General features: G+C 61.5%; 2 protein-coding genes across 11 annotated transcripts in view; both read left to right on the forward strand.

The window, feature by feature from the left end:
• The first annotated feature begins 191 nt into the window (after nucleotides 1–191).
• SH2D5 (SH2 domain containing 5) lies at nucleotides 192–13371 on the forward strand. Of its 5 annotated transcripts, XM_032392066.1 has the most exons (11): nucleotides 1127–1161; nucleotides 3932–4062; nucleotides 5134–5262; nucleotides 5619–5702; nucleotides 6169–6243; nucleotides 7220–7366; nucleotides 8626–8874; nucleotides 9037–9211; nucleotides 9554–9662; nucleotides 10139–10298; nucleotides 11110–13371. In XM_032392066.1, exons 2-11 carry the CDS (start codon nucleotides 3967–3969, stop codon nucleotides 11311–11313), a joined length of 1428 nt encoding a protein of 475 aa, XP_032247957.1. In that variant the 5' UTR covers nucleotides 1127–1161; nucleotides 3932–3966; the 3' UTR covers nucleotides 11314–13371. The 5 variants fall into 5 exon arrangements, with proteins under 5 accessions (XP_032247967.1, XP_032247985.1, XP_032247976.1 ...); XM_032392076.1 differs by lacking the exons at nucleotides 1127–1161; nucleotides 3932–4062 and adding an exon at nucleotides 192–505; XM_032392085.1 differs by lacking the exon at nucleotides 3932–4062 and having other exon boundaries at nucleotides 1082–1161.
• Nucleotides 13372–14456: 1085 nt separating this feature from the next.
• Nucleotides 14457–15569, forward strand: part of KIF17 (kinesin family member 17) — a 43803-nt gene continuing 42690 nt past the window's right edge. For all 6 annotated transcript variants that reach the window (XM_032392141.1, XM_032392114.1, XM_032392128.1 and 3 more), the window contains exon 1: nucleotides 14457–14706. In XM_032392141.1, coding sequence (XP_032248032.1) covers nucleotides 14476–14706 — 231 coding nt within the window. In that variant the 5' untranslated portion in view covers nucleotides 14457–14475. The remainder of the gene's footprint in view (nucleotides 14707–15569) is intronic.

The raw sequence follows: 15569 nt of genomic DNA on the forward strand, positions 1-15569 counted from the left end.
GTGTGGCTCAAACCAACCTCCTCCTGGAACTCACCTGAGGCCCTCAGCCCCAGACCTTGTTTCTCTGCCTTGTCCACCTCTGTCAGCGTGCCCCCCCTCTCCACCGGACCTGAGCCCCATGTCTTTTTCTCTGAGGAGTGGCGCGTGCGCAGTTTCTGGTGTTTCCTCTCTGCGCAACTCACGCTTCCCATACATACCAAAGGCTGAGCTGAATCGGGTTTGCAATGTATTTTTTGGCACCTACAAGGTGCCTGGCCTGATGGGAACAAAAATGCTTTCCACACAGCTGTAGCTGACACTCAGGCTGGATCTGCACACCAGTTTTCCCCCATCTAAGAGGATTTCCCTGCAAACCCGAAAGATAGGGTCACGGCCCCTGTGCAGGGACCAACGTTCACGCCGAGCTGGGCAGACTCGGATCCTCCTAGGAAACCGGCCCGGCGGGAAGAGGATGAGGAAGAGGATGGGCGACCCCCACTACCATCCGAGGCTGAGGGAAGGAAAGGTGAGACTGGTCCGGTTGCCCTGCAGGCCGGGTCCTGAGCGCATTCACTCACTCGTCGAGACGACAATCACTGAAAGAACTAGGCTCTGTCCTGCGCACTGGGGATGGAGGCCCCTCCTGATCAGTGCCGCTCGCACTCTAGTAAGAGGAGTGGGGTGACCGGCGAGAGTCGCGAGGGCTCTGCAGGGGGTGGAGTCACTGGTGGTCTAGGAAGGCTTCCCGGAGGAGGAGGTGCTGGAGCTGTCGCTTGGAGGAGGAGGAGCTAACTAGGGGGCAGGAGGGGAAGGTCTCCTCAAAGAGGGAACCGTCAGCGAGGCCCTGGGCACTGAGCCCGAGAAGAGAGGCCCGCGGTGGGCAGGAACGACCCTTCAGACCCTTTAAGGCGGAGCGCCGCGGTGCGAGCAGGCGGGGGCGGTGCCAGGGCCCCTCGCGGCCGCTGATTGGGCGGTGCTCCCGATCGGAGCGGCTCCGCGGGCGCCGATTGGCGGGCAAGGGTCGGGCGCCGCCGCCAGGTGATACAGGGTGCTGGTTCCCGCGGACACGTGGGGGGCGCCGGGGGGCGGGGGGTGCCGGGGGGCGGGCGGTGGAGACGCGCAGGGCGCGCCGGGGGTGCAGCGCGGAGTTGCGGCGACGGTTCTCGAGACACGGCGGCCGCGGTGAGTGCGCGCGGGGGAGCCGGGCAGGGGCCGGGGCCGGCGGATCGCCGGGAGCGGGGCTCGGTCCCCGGGCGCGGAGGTGGGAGGAGGTCTCGCTTGGGGAGGAGCATCTCGGCCGCTTCCCTCTATCACCGCCACCGCCACCGTGGCCGTCCATCACCTCCGCCGTCACCTCCACCGTCCCTCCGCCAGCGTCCTGCCTCGCTCATCCCCTCGATCGGTCCGGGGAGTTTCTCTGCCCCGGGCCGGGGACCGTCAGCCCAAAGCCCTGGCCGCGCTCCACAGGAGTGACAATAATAGCAGGACTAGTGACCCACGCGGGGGAGCGCTCCGTGCCGCCCGGGCGCTGGCCCCGGCCGTGCCTTCTGAAAACAGCACTTTCCGCTCCCTGTCGTCTGCTCGGAGAGGCCATCCTCGACCAGCCTGTATTAAATAGCACCCCCCCCCACACACACACACATCACGGATCCTCCTCACCCTACTATATCTTTCTCCAAATCACTTAAGCCCCCCTGAAATGTCGATTTCCAGTACCGTCCCCCCAGCCCTGCTTGGGAGCTCCCCGAGGGCTGGGACTTGGTTTTGTTCACCGGGCACATGGTTGGCGGGTGGAATATTGTCAGAGGAGTGGATAAATGAGCAGCCCCAGGAGGCAACTGCTATTACTATCCCCACTTTACAGGTGAGGAAATGGAGGCTGAGAGGTTTTGTGGACCTCACAATCCATGATGTTGATCTTGACCTCTGGCTGCTTGGTCCAGTCCCCTCCCACCTGGTGGCCTAGGGCAGGAGGAGTGTGTCCGGGCAGGAGGAGTGTGTCTGGACAGGGGAGCAGGCTCTTCTGTGTGGCTGAGCCAAAGGTAGTGGAGGTGGGGCAGGTGACCAGAGTGGCTCTGGCAGCCCCAGACCATCTGGGCAGGGAGGCCATCAGACTGAGAAAGCAGCTGTTTCGCTGATAAGATCAGCCCCCAGCACCTGAGGTGTTCCCGGCAGCTGGATAGACTGGGATTTGCCAGGCTCCCATGGTGGACACCCTGTTTACTTGGGAGAGGAGTCTGGGCAGGAGGACACTGCCATGGCCTAGGGGAAGAGCCCCCAGAGACCCAGGTTTGCTTCCCAACTCTCCCTTATGCTGTGTGACTTTGGGCAAGTGGCTTCACCCCTCTGAGCTACACTTTGCTAAGCCCAGAGTCCAGGCTGAGTGGTCTCCCAGGATGCTATAAAGGTGCCCCCCCCCCATGACTCAATTCAGCTATGGTGCAGTGCAGTAGAGGGCTTCTACCCTTGACCCTCAAGGCAAGTCAACCCATCCAGTACCCTGTCTCTAAGCAGGACCACCTGGAAATTCTCAGAGGAGCAAAAGAAGAGCCCCAGCCTCATTCCAAAGGTGTCCCCCCTAGAAAGGTGCTGGCGCAGCCAGGTTCCCGTGTAAAACCTTGGAAAAACAAGTGTGCTCCAAAGAGATAAGTGGGTGTTTGTGTCCAGAACGAGTTCCCAGGTCTGTTTCTGGGGTTAGGGTGAGCCTGGTACCGTCACTCATCCCTTGGGCAGCCCTCAGATCCTGGCCTGGGGCTGACATGCACCGGGAGGGAGGGAGAGGAAGAGAGAAACTTCCAGTTTCTTGGGGGATGGGGGAAGGATCAGGTGATGGTGGGAGGGTGCTCCCCACCCCCACTCTCTGGACAGTGGAGTGTCCCCAAGAAAGCTGCCGCTCTGGATCTGGAGGGAGGAGGCGGTTCGCAGCCCGAGACACAGCTGTCTCGGCATGTGTGAGAGAGAACGTGAGTGTACCTGAGGACCCGCGTGGCTCTTTGCTGTCTTCTACCCGAGGTGTCTGAGGGCCTGTGGCGGCACAGGCAGGATGGGAGATGTGCTCCTCATCTCTCCCTCCTCCCACCCCTCCTTTATCTATTATTTTGTCTTCGCTTCTCTGTTCCCACGGCTGCTGGCTGCCTTTCAGCCTCTCCTCTTTCCCTCTCTCCCTTTTGCCCCATTTGTGGTTTGGTCTTTTTTCCTCCGCCGTCCGGGGCATCCCAGCCCATAATGTGATAATGAAGTCAAGAGGTGAGTTCCCTGGAAGCCCCATCTCCATGCCTGGAACAGCGGCCACATAGCTTTTGTGCCAGTTACATGTCTAACTTTGTTGTATTTAAACACAAAATGGACCCAAAAAAACTATGGTTTTTAATAGGCAATGGACATGATGTGAGAAATGATCAGGATCAAAAAGTGGAGGGTGCGAGGCCAGAAAAGCAGGAGGGAAGAGGGTACAGGAGGGGGGAACCAGGAGGGCATCCAGGGGACCATGCAGCCCTTATTTCTGGCTCTTCTGGCTCTGGCCACTCACTGAACATAGGGGGTTGCTCCCAGAATGTAGTGGGTGGCTGTCGCCCCCACCCTGGCCGAACCTGGGGCTGAAGTTCTGGGCGGGCAGAGGTAGGGGCCGTTCCTGGGCTCTTGGGGCTGGGAGTGTCAGTTCCTGAGCACCTGCAGGAAGGTGGGGCGAGCACCCCCAGGACACACCCATTTCCTACCCAGCGCCCTGATACCTGCTTTCTCCTGGAGGAATCCTGGCTCCCAGGCAGGCCTCTCCTTCTGCCTCGCTCTCCTTGACTGGGAGGTCTTCCTGTCTTTCTGTGTAAGGAGGGCCCTGAAAGTCGTCTGACCTTGCTGTCCTCCCAAGCTCCCTCCTGAACAGCAGGCTTTGGGGTCCCCCCATCCTCCATGTGTGCCTGTGAAGCGTCCCTCCTGCTCCTCCATTCTGTTCTAGAGCCCTCACATGATCCCAGGTTTGGGGATGAGGACATGGAGGCTCAGAGAGGTGGGGCCGTTTGCCCAAAGTCACACAGCATTTGGAACCAGATCTCTCTGATCCAAAGTGCAGTGATTGTAAGTAGTCTGGTGAGTAGCCAGGCAGGATGGGGGATGGAGGTGGGGTCTAAGTTGGCCCCAGGAGGGACTGAGGGAGCTGAGTCATGGGGGACCCAGGCAGAGGCAATCAGCCATTCTTTCTCAAGATGCCTTGCTTCCACGTTCACTGTGCACCAGCTGTGGTCATGAGCTCTAATGGGGAGTGAGCGCTATCCCTGTCCTTGAGGACAGTCTAGTAAGAGAGGTTTCCTTCTCTCCTCCACTAGTGGATCTGGGAAAGGGGCCCCACAAAAGACCAAAACCTGGGCTGGGTTGGGGGGCAGGGCTCCTCAGCCCCCTGGGGCCTTCAGTCAGGCTGGCCGAATGAGCCAGGGCCTGTGAAGCATGTCCCTAGCCTCAGCAGCTCAGGGCATCCAGCTCATGGGCTACTCCATAGAGCACAGAGCTCCTGCCCTGGAACCTGCTATGGCTCCCCACTGCCCACAGGGCACAGCCTAAATTCCCTTGGTGTGACATTTAAGGCTGATCCCAACCTGGCTCTGGCCCGCTCTTCTGGTAAGGTCTACCCAGGGGCTCCTCTGCAGACTGTTCTGGCAGTGTCATACCCCTCCTCTCAGGTGGTACCTTCCCAGGCTGCCCCGCTTCCCCTGGCACTTTGTGCAGGCTGGTTACATGGCTCTCGCCCCTACTTCCACCCCGGGGCAGGCCCAGGCCAGAGCACAGAGGTGGCCTGCCACACCCCTCCCTTCAGCTCTTTCCCCAAAGCTCACTCCTCAGTGAGGCCTTCCTCGCTGTAGCAACCCCCAGCCTGCATCTCGCCGCCTCCTCTCTCCTTTGTCACCATCTAGCATATGCCCTGTCTTACTGACTGATTCGTTCAGTGTCCTTCCACACAAGCCTGTTGGCTCTCCGAGGGCAGGAGGGAGTCTGTCGTTTTGTTCTGGGCTGCGTATTCCCTGTGTCCGCAGTGCCCTGGCCATTGCCTGGCACACAGCAAGGGCTCAGGAAGGATTTGCGGGATGAAGGAGCTCACTGGCCTCTGAGGGGGAGCAGTGCGGCTCGAGCGCCCGGGAGCCATCCTTTCTCCCCTGCCCTTTGCAGCCTCCTGTCCCGCGGAGCTCGAAGCCGGGCACCCTGGGGGCCATGCAGAGGGCCGGGGCAGGGGGCCGGAGGGCCTCCGACTGCGGCCCTGCCCCGCACCGGCCCAGGTGCATCACCAAGTTCGCCCAGGTGGGTGGGGCCGCCCCCGTGGGGTGTGCTCTGGTGGGCCGGGACTGAGTGCAGGTCCTGGGGGGTGAGGAGGAGCTCTTCCTGTCTTCCCTCCCGGCCCCAGACTCGAGAATGTGTGTGTGTGCCCAGATGAGGAGATGGGGCCTCAGAGGGGCAAAGAGACTTGACCGAGGCCACCTGCTGGGAAGGCAGCAGAGCCTGCTAGACCCCAAGTCCAGTGCTCCGTCACTGTCCACAGCTTACCCAACAGAGCAGAGTGTGTGGGGGGGGGGGGCAGGGGCGGAATCTGGAGGACTGGATCAGGAGCCATGGTCCTGACTGCCCTGCCTCCCTCCCGCCCTCACCACACCCCCAAGCAGTATGTGGGCTCCTTCCCGGTGGACGACCTGGACACCCAGGAGAGTGTGTGGCTCGTGCAACAACAGCTGTGGGCACTGAAGGTAGGGAGCTGGGGGGCGGGGTGGCACATGCCTGTCCCTGGCAGGGATCACAGCCTGGGAAGGTCAGGCCATCATAGAGATGGAGCGGGTGAGGCCCAGGGAGGGGCGGAACCAAAGCCATTCTGAGAAGTGGGCCCAGCGAGGGCCACACCCAGGCACCTGAAGCCATGTCCCTTATGCCCTGGGACCCCTTCCCTTGGGCAGTCATGACCTGCCCCATGGGTGGAAGCCACAGATGGGAGATGTGGGGGATGGTCATAACATGGCCAGCTAAGGCCCTGGCTGAGGGGTGGTCTGCCAGGCCCCATCCACACCTCCCCAGCTCCTGGGGAGTCCACTCTGCAGGCCCAGTCCCTTGGCAGCCAGGGTGGAGTTGGCTGACCAGCCTGTGGTGACCGGTCCTAAGGCAGGGCAGGGCAGGGCCTGGAAGGTAATGCCTGCCCCCGACCAACTCTCTCCCACCTAGGATTGTCCCCGACGCCGGGCCGTCATCCTGAAATTCAGCCTTCAGGGCCTCAAGATCTACAGCGGGGAAGGCGAGGTAGGAGCCTGTGTGGGTGCAGGTGAGGACTGGAGAGGACCGGTGTCCTCCTCCCTCAGAATGCACCCGACCCTGCGCCACCCCTCGAGAGTCCCTGCCTCCCCAGCCTGCTCTGGGCCTTTGGACGTCCTCTCTCCAAGGGCCCGACCCTCAGCTTGGCAACGGTTTCTCACCCCCAGCCCTGGCCCTCCAAAATCTCCAGGCGCTACCTCCTGGCCTGAGTGTCAGGACCATCAGCCCCAGGTTTCTGCAGGCCCCGGGCCTCTGGGTAGGCCTGCCCAGGGTTGGCCGGGGGGCTGTGTGCTGAACACTAACCTTGTGCCAGACTGTGTACCCCACAACCCCGGGGCCAGTCTCCTAAGACTGGTGCGAATCGTGTCCCAGAGGTGTGCATTGCGGGGGCCCCGGGGTCAGGTCCTGGGCCATTTGCACGAGGTCTCACTGACCCCCACCCACAACCCCATCAGAGGGGGCACCGTCCCCACTCAGTAAGTGTCACAAGGGCTCAGAGGACTGTGCTTACCTGCCCAAGTCACCCAGAGAGCCAGGTTCAAACCCTGGTCATCTGCCTCCAGAGACCAGGCATGCACCCCAGGGCCCACTGCCACTGCCTTTCCCCGTGACCCTGAAGGCCGTGAGCACTTTGCCACTCAGTGCCATAGCATGGGGGGAGGGGGGCGGCAATCCCAGCCAGCGTGAGCAGTGGGGAGCAAGGGACCGAGCTGGGAGGCCATGTGAAGGATGAGGGTTCCCATTTGAAGTAGGGCTTAGGCAGGCATGGAAGGAGGGAAGAGTCCTTCCCCCAGAAGCCATGGGGCGAGGCGGGGGGGCCCTAAGCTGGGCACCCAGGCTGGAGAGCAGGCCCCGGAGGCCAGCCAGCAGGTGTGTGGGGCCCACAGGGCTAGCACCCACTGGGCCCGCAGCTGCAGGCCACGCGGCGGGTCTGATGGAGGCCGTCCTGCCCACTCCTCCCCAGGTGCTCCTGATGGCTCACGCTCTGAGGCGCATCCTCTACTCTACCTGGTGCCCAGCTGACTGCCAGTTTGCCTTCATGGCCCGAAACCCCCAGAGCCCGGCCAGCAAGCTCTTCTGCCACCTCTTTGTGGGCTGCCAGCCTGGAGAGGTATCTGGGGCACAGGGCTGGGGTTGGGGGTGTGCCGTGCGTCAGCATGGGCTCCGGGGACCAAGACCTTGGAGGGCTCAGCTAAGCTGGCCGGAGTCCCCTCCAGACAGGCACTCCTTGCCCCAACGGATCCTTCTGTGGCTCTGCCCACTGAGGACTCCACAAAAGCAGGTTAGTGGCCTCAGCATTCTCCAGGGCCTGGAAATGGGGATCAGGCCATGTGCTTAGAAATTGGGTGGTCACAGTGCCAGGCCTTTGCTCATGCTGTCTCTTGGCCTGGAATTCCCTTCCGCTTCTGGCAAGTTCCAGCTTGCCCTTCAAGGCCAGCGCATGTGTCTCTGAAACCTACCTGGAGTCCTCTGGACCACTCTTCCTTCTGAGGTCCCGGGACATGAAACACACTCTATCATCGGTCTGTCCCTAATCACAGACAACGGAATTCTTTGACAGCAGAAACTGGGGCCAGGTCTTGAACTGCTCTGGTGCGTGGCCCCATGGGGTTAGTGGGTGAGTGGGTAGATCCCAGAAGTCAAAGGCAGTACGACCACCACGAACAGCAGAGCCTTGGCAGCCAACCGTGTGGCCAGAGGAGGCTGGGCTCGGTGCCATCTAGCAACATTTGCCGTTACCCTGTATCTCAAGCTCTGTGCAGGCTCCTGGAAGGACAGGTGGCTGAGACATTGCCCTTGATCTTCCAAAGCTCACGGTTCCAACATGTTGGGGCTGGATAATGTGTGTTTGGGGTAGAACATACTGGCCCCGGAGCAGTGGGCTTTTGCTGGGAGCTCTCTGTGCTCCACTTCGCTAAAGAGCACAGGGAAGTGGGGATGGGGAAACTGAGGCCCGGAGGTGCCAAGCTCTGCCCAGAGTCACACAGCAGCCCCTAAGTGACAGAGCTGGGACTGGATCCCAGGTTGCGGGACTGGAGGGTCTGGGCTCATAGCCACTGCTCTAAAAGGGCGCGGACATAGGGTCGGGTAGTCAACCCGGGGGCAGGAGTGCATGTAGCCTATGTATTCCCAGCTCTAAGCATGCTGTCTGGAACAAAGCAGATGCTCAGGATCTGTTAAATGAACAAAGGAAGCTGGTAGGGAGGACTGCATGGTGGTGTTCTGAGGGATGAGTGGGAGTTTTCCCAGGAAGAATGGGGAAGAGGATCCCAAGCCAAGGGGTGCGTGCCCTAATGGTGAGTGGGTTGATGTCTAAGGAGTCCCCCAGGAAACCTGTCCTACCTGAGCCAGCCCCTTCCTCCCCCCTAGGTCCAGACCCTGCACCTGCTGCTCTGCCGATCCTTCCAGCTCGCTTACCTCTTGCAGCACCCTGAGCAGCGGGCACAGCCTGAGCCCTGCCTGGGGTCTGCAGGGGACATGCCCGTGAAGCCACTGTCCAGCCCTGGGGGCCCCCCTGGCCTAGTACGGGAACCCTTCAGCCGTGATCAGCTCTCACAGAATGTGCACGCACTGGTCTCCTTCCGGCGGCTGCCAGCAGAGGGGCCTGCGGGCGGTGGGGTACGCTGCACCCCAGCCAGGGAGTGGGCAGTGGACAAGGGAACTGGGCGAGGGTTTGGGGGTCGTGGGAGGGGAAGGCGGCACATCAGCGGGAAGGGGCTTTGCCTGACCTGACATGGGCCTGAGTGTGCCTGCCCCTGGGGGCCCCTCTTGGTGCCTTAGAAGGAGCTGCCAGAGTCAGAAGGCCGCGGGGGCACCCGCCATGCCTGCCTGGGGAATCCTTACTGCTCGCCCACGCTGGTGCGCAAGAAGGCCATTCGCAGCAAGGTGATCCGCTCTGGGGCTTACCGAGGCTGCACCTACGAGACTCAGCTGCAGCTGTCCGCTCGGGAGGCCTGTGAGTCGCAGGGCTCGCCCGCCGCGTGGTTGCAGGGCTGCAGGCCGGGGTGCGCCCTTGTGAGTCGGAGGGCTGGGCCTGTGTGTGGGTATGCCCGTGTCCACGTGAGTGTGCACCCAAGGTCTGCACGCCCGGGGGCTTGCCTGGGTGATCGGAGAGCTGGGGACGTGCTCCAGCGGGTGAGCAGGTGTGCGTGGGCTGTGCCGCGCGCGGATGTATCTGTGCGGGGGGGAGACCCGGGGAGGAGACAAGCATGGCCGGGATGGGGTCTGGAGCGGTGGGGCGGCCAGGGCTCCGGAGGGGACGGCCTCTCTCCCTCTGACCCCTGGGTGGTCTCCACAGTTCCTGCCGCGTGGGAGGCGTGGCCCCGGGGGCCTGGTGGCCCCTCGTGCCTGGTGGAGAGCGAGGGCAGCCTGACGGAGAACATCTGGGCCTTTGCTGGCATCTCCAGGTAGGAGGGGCCTGGCCTGGCTGGTGCGCAGCCCCTCGGGTGGGCAGAGGAATGGACTCTGGGCTCCCCCAGGGTCCTGACGTGTGCACCTTCCTGTGCAAGGGCAGAGCCATCCTGACCTTGGTGGCCCCGAGCCAGGGGCTTCCCCCACTGGGCCTGTTTTCTCAAATGTGAAATGGGGATAATCACAGGCCTGTGGAGAGGATCGGATGGGGTCATTCAGGCCAAGCTCTCAGCACCTCGCCTGTCACAGGGCAGCCGCTTCCTAACCGCCAGCTCTTCAAAACTCTCGGGGTTGGGTCTTGAAGCAGTCAGCTGTCAAGGACCCCTTAGACGCCCCTTAGGAAGGAAGTCTAAAAGCTTCCCTTGGCGGAGGGCCTACTCTGGGTCAGGCACCGTTTCTGGTTATGCCATCGCCCAGGGGAGCGACGTGAGGCCGGGGTCCCGCCCTCAGCCTCTCCCCGCTGCCCTCCCAGGCCCAGCGCCCTCGCCCTGCTGCGGAGAGACGTGCTTGGGGCCTTCCTGCTGTGGCCCGAGCCCGGCGCCAGTGGCCAGTGGTGCCTGTCGGTGCGGACACAGTGCGGTGTGGTACCCCACCACGTCTTCCGGAACCACCTGGGCCGCTACTGCGTGGAGGTGAGCGAGCGGGCAGCCTGCCCCGCCCCGGCCCCGCCCCTGGCCCGCAAGCCCCGCCCTTTCTGACCAGGGGTCCGGAACCCACTCGCCTCATCACGGTACCCCACTGGCTCTCTCTGGCCACACCCCTTATTTAACTAACTCTTCATCTAGTTTGTCACTGGCCCTGCTGGCCTCGCCCTTGGGTCTCCAGAGGGGGCTTTTTTTTTAAAGATTTTATTTAATTATTTGATAGAGAGTGAGCGAGCACAAGTGGGGGGGGCAGCAGAGGGAGAGGGAGAAGCAGACTCCCCACTGAGCAGGGAGTCGGCGGGGACTCGATCCCAGGACCCTGAGATCATGACCCGAGCCGAAGGCAGCCGCTTAGCCATGGGAGCCACCCAGGCGCCCCCAGAGTCTTGGGCCCAGGTCATGCCTCCCATTTCTATAGGAATCCCAGCTTTTAAAAGTGGCTTTCCCACACCCTAGCCCATCTTCTAGCAGAGCTGGAAACTGACTGAGAGAGGGCAGGCGCGGGCCTAAGCTCACCCAGCCTCCCGGCTTCCAGGTCTGGAGTCTTGGCCTGACCACAGGTTTCCAGGGACTGGATGTGCGCCCTTATTACAGGCTGAATGGCTCAGTCCTGTCCAGGCTGGCAAGAGAGAAAGAGAGGAGACAGTGTCTGGCTCTGCCGTGAGCAGGACGGTGACCTCTCTGAGCTCGAATTTTCTCCCTTCTGAAGTGGGGCAAGATCCCTTTTGAGGGGGTGGCGGGTGCCCAGAGTGGAGCCATGGGGGAGGGGAAGCTGGAGCTTCAGCCCTTTCCGCCCTAGCACCTGCCTGCCGAGTTTGCCAGCCTGGAGGCCCTGGTGGAGCATCACGCTGGGACCGAGCGCAGCCTCTTCTGCTCCCTGGACATGGGCCATCTGAACCCCAGCTACGAAGATCAGGACTGCGGGTCCGAGGGCAGACCCCCCCGGACACTGCGGCCTCTTGGCCATGCCAAGTCAGAGGCAGAGCTGCAGGGCCTGGGCTAGGAGGCTCACCCCCTGGACCTACCTCACCCTGGGTCCTGGGCCTCAACAGGCCGCCCTGCCCTTCTGCCACCCTGCTGGTCACCAGTTCCATCCAGTCACTCTGACCCTTGGACCAGTCTTCCATCACTTCACTGACTGTGGTAGGGGGAGCCCTGACATTGGGGATCGCTGGGGGCTTCTCACGAGACATGGGGCCTGCCGAGATTGGAGGAGGGGCAGGCGGAGCTCCAGGCTTCCATTCACTTGCTGGGTGACTTTGGAAGCTTGTCTCTGGGCTTCACTTTACTCCTAGGCGGGGAGCTTTCTGAGGGGCGCAGGAAGGTTTGTTCATGAGGGATGTGGCCCTCTCCTAAGGAGGCCAGGCCTTGGGGCCCTGACCAGGAGTCTCCCGAGAGTACCCAGAGGTAGCCAGGCACATGAGGGGGAGGTGTCTGGAAAGGCAGGAGTGAGTTCTCACCGTGGGCGAGGACCTGGGGGCGAGCCACTCTGTCCAGGAGAGAAACAGAGAGAACTTGGAGGAGCTGATGGGCACAGTGGCTGGGCTGAGCTGCACCCAGGCTGACAGAGCACAGCCGTGTCTCAAAGCATCTGACGTTAAGGGAGTCTTCCACTGAATTCTATGAATTCTGTTCATAGGAATGAGGCTTAGGAGGGCACAGAAGGGCAGGATGGACAAAGAGCCACGCCCCCCCACCAAGCCCGCACCCAGGTGGACATCTGTGAATAGAAGGGACGTGAGCCCACGGGGCAAAGAATCTCTGTGCTGCTTAGAAAGGCTGGGTTGTCTGCAGTCAAAACCACAGGGTTGTGATTCCTGCCCCCACGCCGCCGAGGACCACCAAGGCGCACGCACACACACACACACACACACGCACACACACACAGGTTCATTTCCTTTGTCCATTTGACTGGGAGGGGCCAGCAGTGAGCCACAGGTGTACAGGGGTGGCCCGGCTCCTATTCAACTCATCCTGCAGGCCAGTCTGGGTTTAGGGGCTGCCTGGGAAGCCACCTGATTCTGGTCCACTTCCCATAACGTGGCGCTGGCCATGGTTGTCAGGGGCTGCTTCACCAGGCCTGCCCCACTGGCGATGGGGTCAGAGCAGAACCATCCAAAGGTGGATCCGATGTGGGCCCTGCCAGAGGGGCCTTGGCCTCAGCGGGCAGGGGGGGTACAGGGAAATGACTCTGGCCTAAGGCACTGGCCCTGCAGTGACTGACAGGTCCAGGTACCCCGCCCCTTTCTAATAAGTAAGCTCGAAAGATGGACATGAATACCGAATTATTTAGGGCACAAGTTCACTTTGGAGGAACTTCTATTCCTGAGGCAGAGGGCGAGTCACGAATGTGGGGGCTGCCCTCTCCCGCATCTGGGAGTGGGATGTGACTGTTCTGTGCCTTGAACATGACGGATTTCTGACTCCTGGGAGGGAGAGGGCAGCCCTGATGGAAGAGAAAGAAGGGAGGCTCCTCAGGAGGTCAGGCCTGGGCTTCCCAGCTTACAACCGCCTGCCCAGGAAGTGGTCTGGGCTGGGGACCGTGTCACTCTCATCACGGGATAGCAGGGGTGGGAGGCGGCTGTCCTTTGGGGGTTCTCACCAGAACCACAGCGCTGAGTTTACACTGAATTGGAGGGGGGACTGGGACTCAATTTACAGCCATTTCCACCAGGACGCATGGTCCCTCGTGGGAGGCCTGGTCTCGCATTTCCCTCGCAAGGAGAGGGGTTTGCCGATCCCGTGTCCAGAATTACAGCACCCGAGACACGCGTTTAAGACCTGGTGACTGGCCCGGGCTGAGGCCAAAGCCTACCTCTGTGAGAGATGGGTTTTGTTGAGCACATCCTCCATGTGGACGAGGTATCAGGAATGTTCTCAAAGCACTTTAACATTCTGTCACACAGTATTCATCACGTGGTATGCATAGGGCAAGGTTTTTGACCCACGTGTGCAGATGCTTCAATGTCTTAATCATAGATCAGTTTTCTCTTTGTTCCACCTGGGTAACCAGCTCTCCTTACTGTGTGGACTTGAAACAAATAAAATGCATTTCTTCGGATTGTCTAGTACAGACTTTTCCTTTGAAAGGCAAGGTCTTTGTCCAGTTTGCCTATCTTGGTTTGCCAACCATAACTTCAGCTGGTGCTGAATGGTGAACCAGAGGGATCCTGTTCTCAGGGGCTCAGGATGACCTGAAGGAACAGGGTAGGTAGATTTATTCAAATCATATCTCTTCTGTTAAAACCTTCAGTAGGTATTTCCTGCAGGAAAATGACAGCCGCTATTCTGGCTGGAGGGACTTGGGCTGCGCGGGGGGGATATTGGCCTGGCAACCTCTCCGGCCAAAAGACTTTGGCTCTCACAAATAGTTTGGTTTTGTTTTTTAACCTGCGTCTTAGAAAAAATGAGGGCGGCATTAGAAGGACGCTTTGCTCTGTCGGAGGCAGCCCTCCCCTGAGTCAGTAGAGGGATGTGGATAAAAGGCAGCAAGGTCCCTGTCGCCTCAGTAGGTCTCTTAACTACCGGGTGAGGCCCTGACTCCTGTATCTCTCCCCGTCCTAGCTGGGCAACCTCGGGCAAATTGCTTAACCTCTCTGAACTGGGCAGTGGGGATTAGAGGAGAGAGCTGACGCTCCCGCGAAGCGGGCCGCCCCGGCCAGCCAACAGCTAGGGGACGCTCCTGCGCGACTCTCCCAGCCGCGGGGTGAAGAGAACGCGCCGACCCCCCTGCCCCCCCACCCCGGGAGCCGCCGGCTGTGACGCCACGGGCGTTGCCCGGCAACCGCGAACGCCGCGGCGGCGCGCGTGCCCGCGGGCGGCTGGGGAGGCTCCGGGGCTCGGGTCCTGCGGCGGCGCCTGCAGCGCGGATCCCCCCCCCACTGCCTCCTCCCCGGGCCGGGCCTCAGGGACGGGCGAGCCCGGGCGCGGGAGGAGGCGGCGGCCCCGGCTCCGGTCCTGCGACCCCCCACCCCGCCGCGCCCCTCCTGCTCTCGCGGCGCCCCCCGAGGAGTCCCGGCCGCCCGCCGCGACCGCGGCCCCGCCCCCGCCGCGAGGCCCCGCCCCCAGCGCCCGGCGCTGGCCCCGCCCCCTAAGCCCGGCCGTCCCGTGTCCCGGCCGCGCCGCCCACGTCGGGCCGCGCCCTGGGGACCCCCGCCGCGGCGCCATGGCCTCGGAGTCGGTGAAGGTGGTGGTGCGCTGCCGCCCCATGAACCAGCGGGAGCGGGAGCTGAACTGCCAGCCTGTGGTGACGGTGGACTCCGCGCGCGGCCAGTGCTTCATCCAGAACCCGGGCGCCGCCAACGAGCCGCCCAAGCAGTTCACCTTCGACGGCGCCTACTACATGGACCACTTCACCGAACAGATCTACAACGAGATCGCCTACCCGCTGGTGGAGGTGAGGGCGCCCGGGGGGCCTGAAGGGACAGCATTGTCCCCGAGCTGGGCGGGAACGGCCTTCTGGAGGAAGTAGGTGGACACCAACAGGTTGGGCTGAAGTCTTTGGTCTAGGCAGGAGGCAGCTGGAACCCACCTACAACGTCCACGTTCCAGTGTCCACTGTCCGCAAGGCCAGAGCTGGCCCTCGCCCCCACCCCTTCCAGCCCCCTGCCCACAAGGACTCCAGTCTCCAAGACTACTTGCCCTCCACCATCATCTGAGAACTTGAGGACTTCTCTAAACGCTCTAGCCACTTCCCCCAGCCACCACCTCCTCCTCTTCCCAGGCTGTGGCCTCTGCTTTCTCCCCTCAGCATTCAGAATCCTCTCTCATCCCCCCTCATACAAAGATCTCTGCTTCCCTCCTTCTGCCTTTGTCTGGGAGGAATGGAAACCGTTTAGCTTTGGTCTAGCCCATCATCATCTTCTCAGCGGTTTAGGAACAAAGAAGCAACACCAGTTTGTCACCCTTTACAGGGCTTTTGCTTTCGGGAGCACTCACACTAGGTCGCTTGTACATTTCACAGATGGGGAGACTGAGGCCCAGAAGAGGGAAACTTGCCCAAACTCCCATGGTAGGTTTCTAGCAGAGGAGTGGCGGGAGCTACGCCTCATGTCATCTGGCCAAGGGCTCTTCCTTTCTACCAGCATCTCCCCAACTGTTCAGCAAGTCACTAGTTTAAGTGAGATGTCACAGGTTGTCCCAGGAAAAAAGGAAAAGTTTGGGAAATGCTGCATACGCCCTCCCTCACATGAAGCCTCACAGGGCACATTAAGATACCCGAGGCTCTGGGGAGTCCTGCAGGAAAGGAACTGATTTGAC

The sequence above is a fragment of the Phoca vitulina genome, unplaced genomic scaffold (assembly GCF_004348235.1).
Source record: "Phoca vitulina isolate PV1807 unplaced genomic scaffold, GSC_HSeal_1.0 scaffold2, whole genome shotgun sequence".
NCBI lineage: Eukaryota > Metazoa > Chordata > Mammalia > Carnivora > Phocidae > Phoca > Phoca vitulina.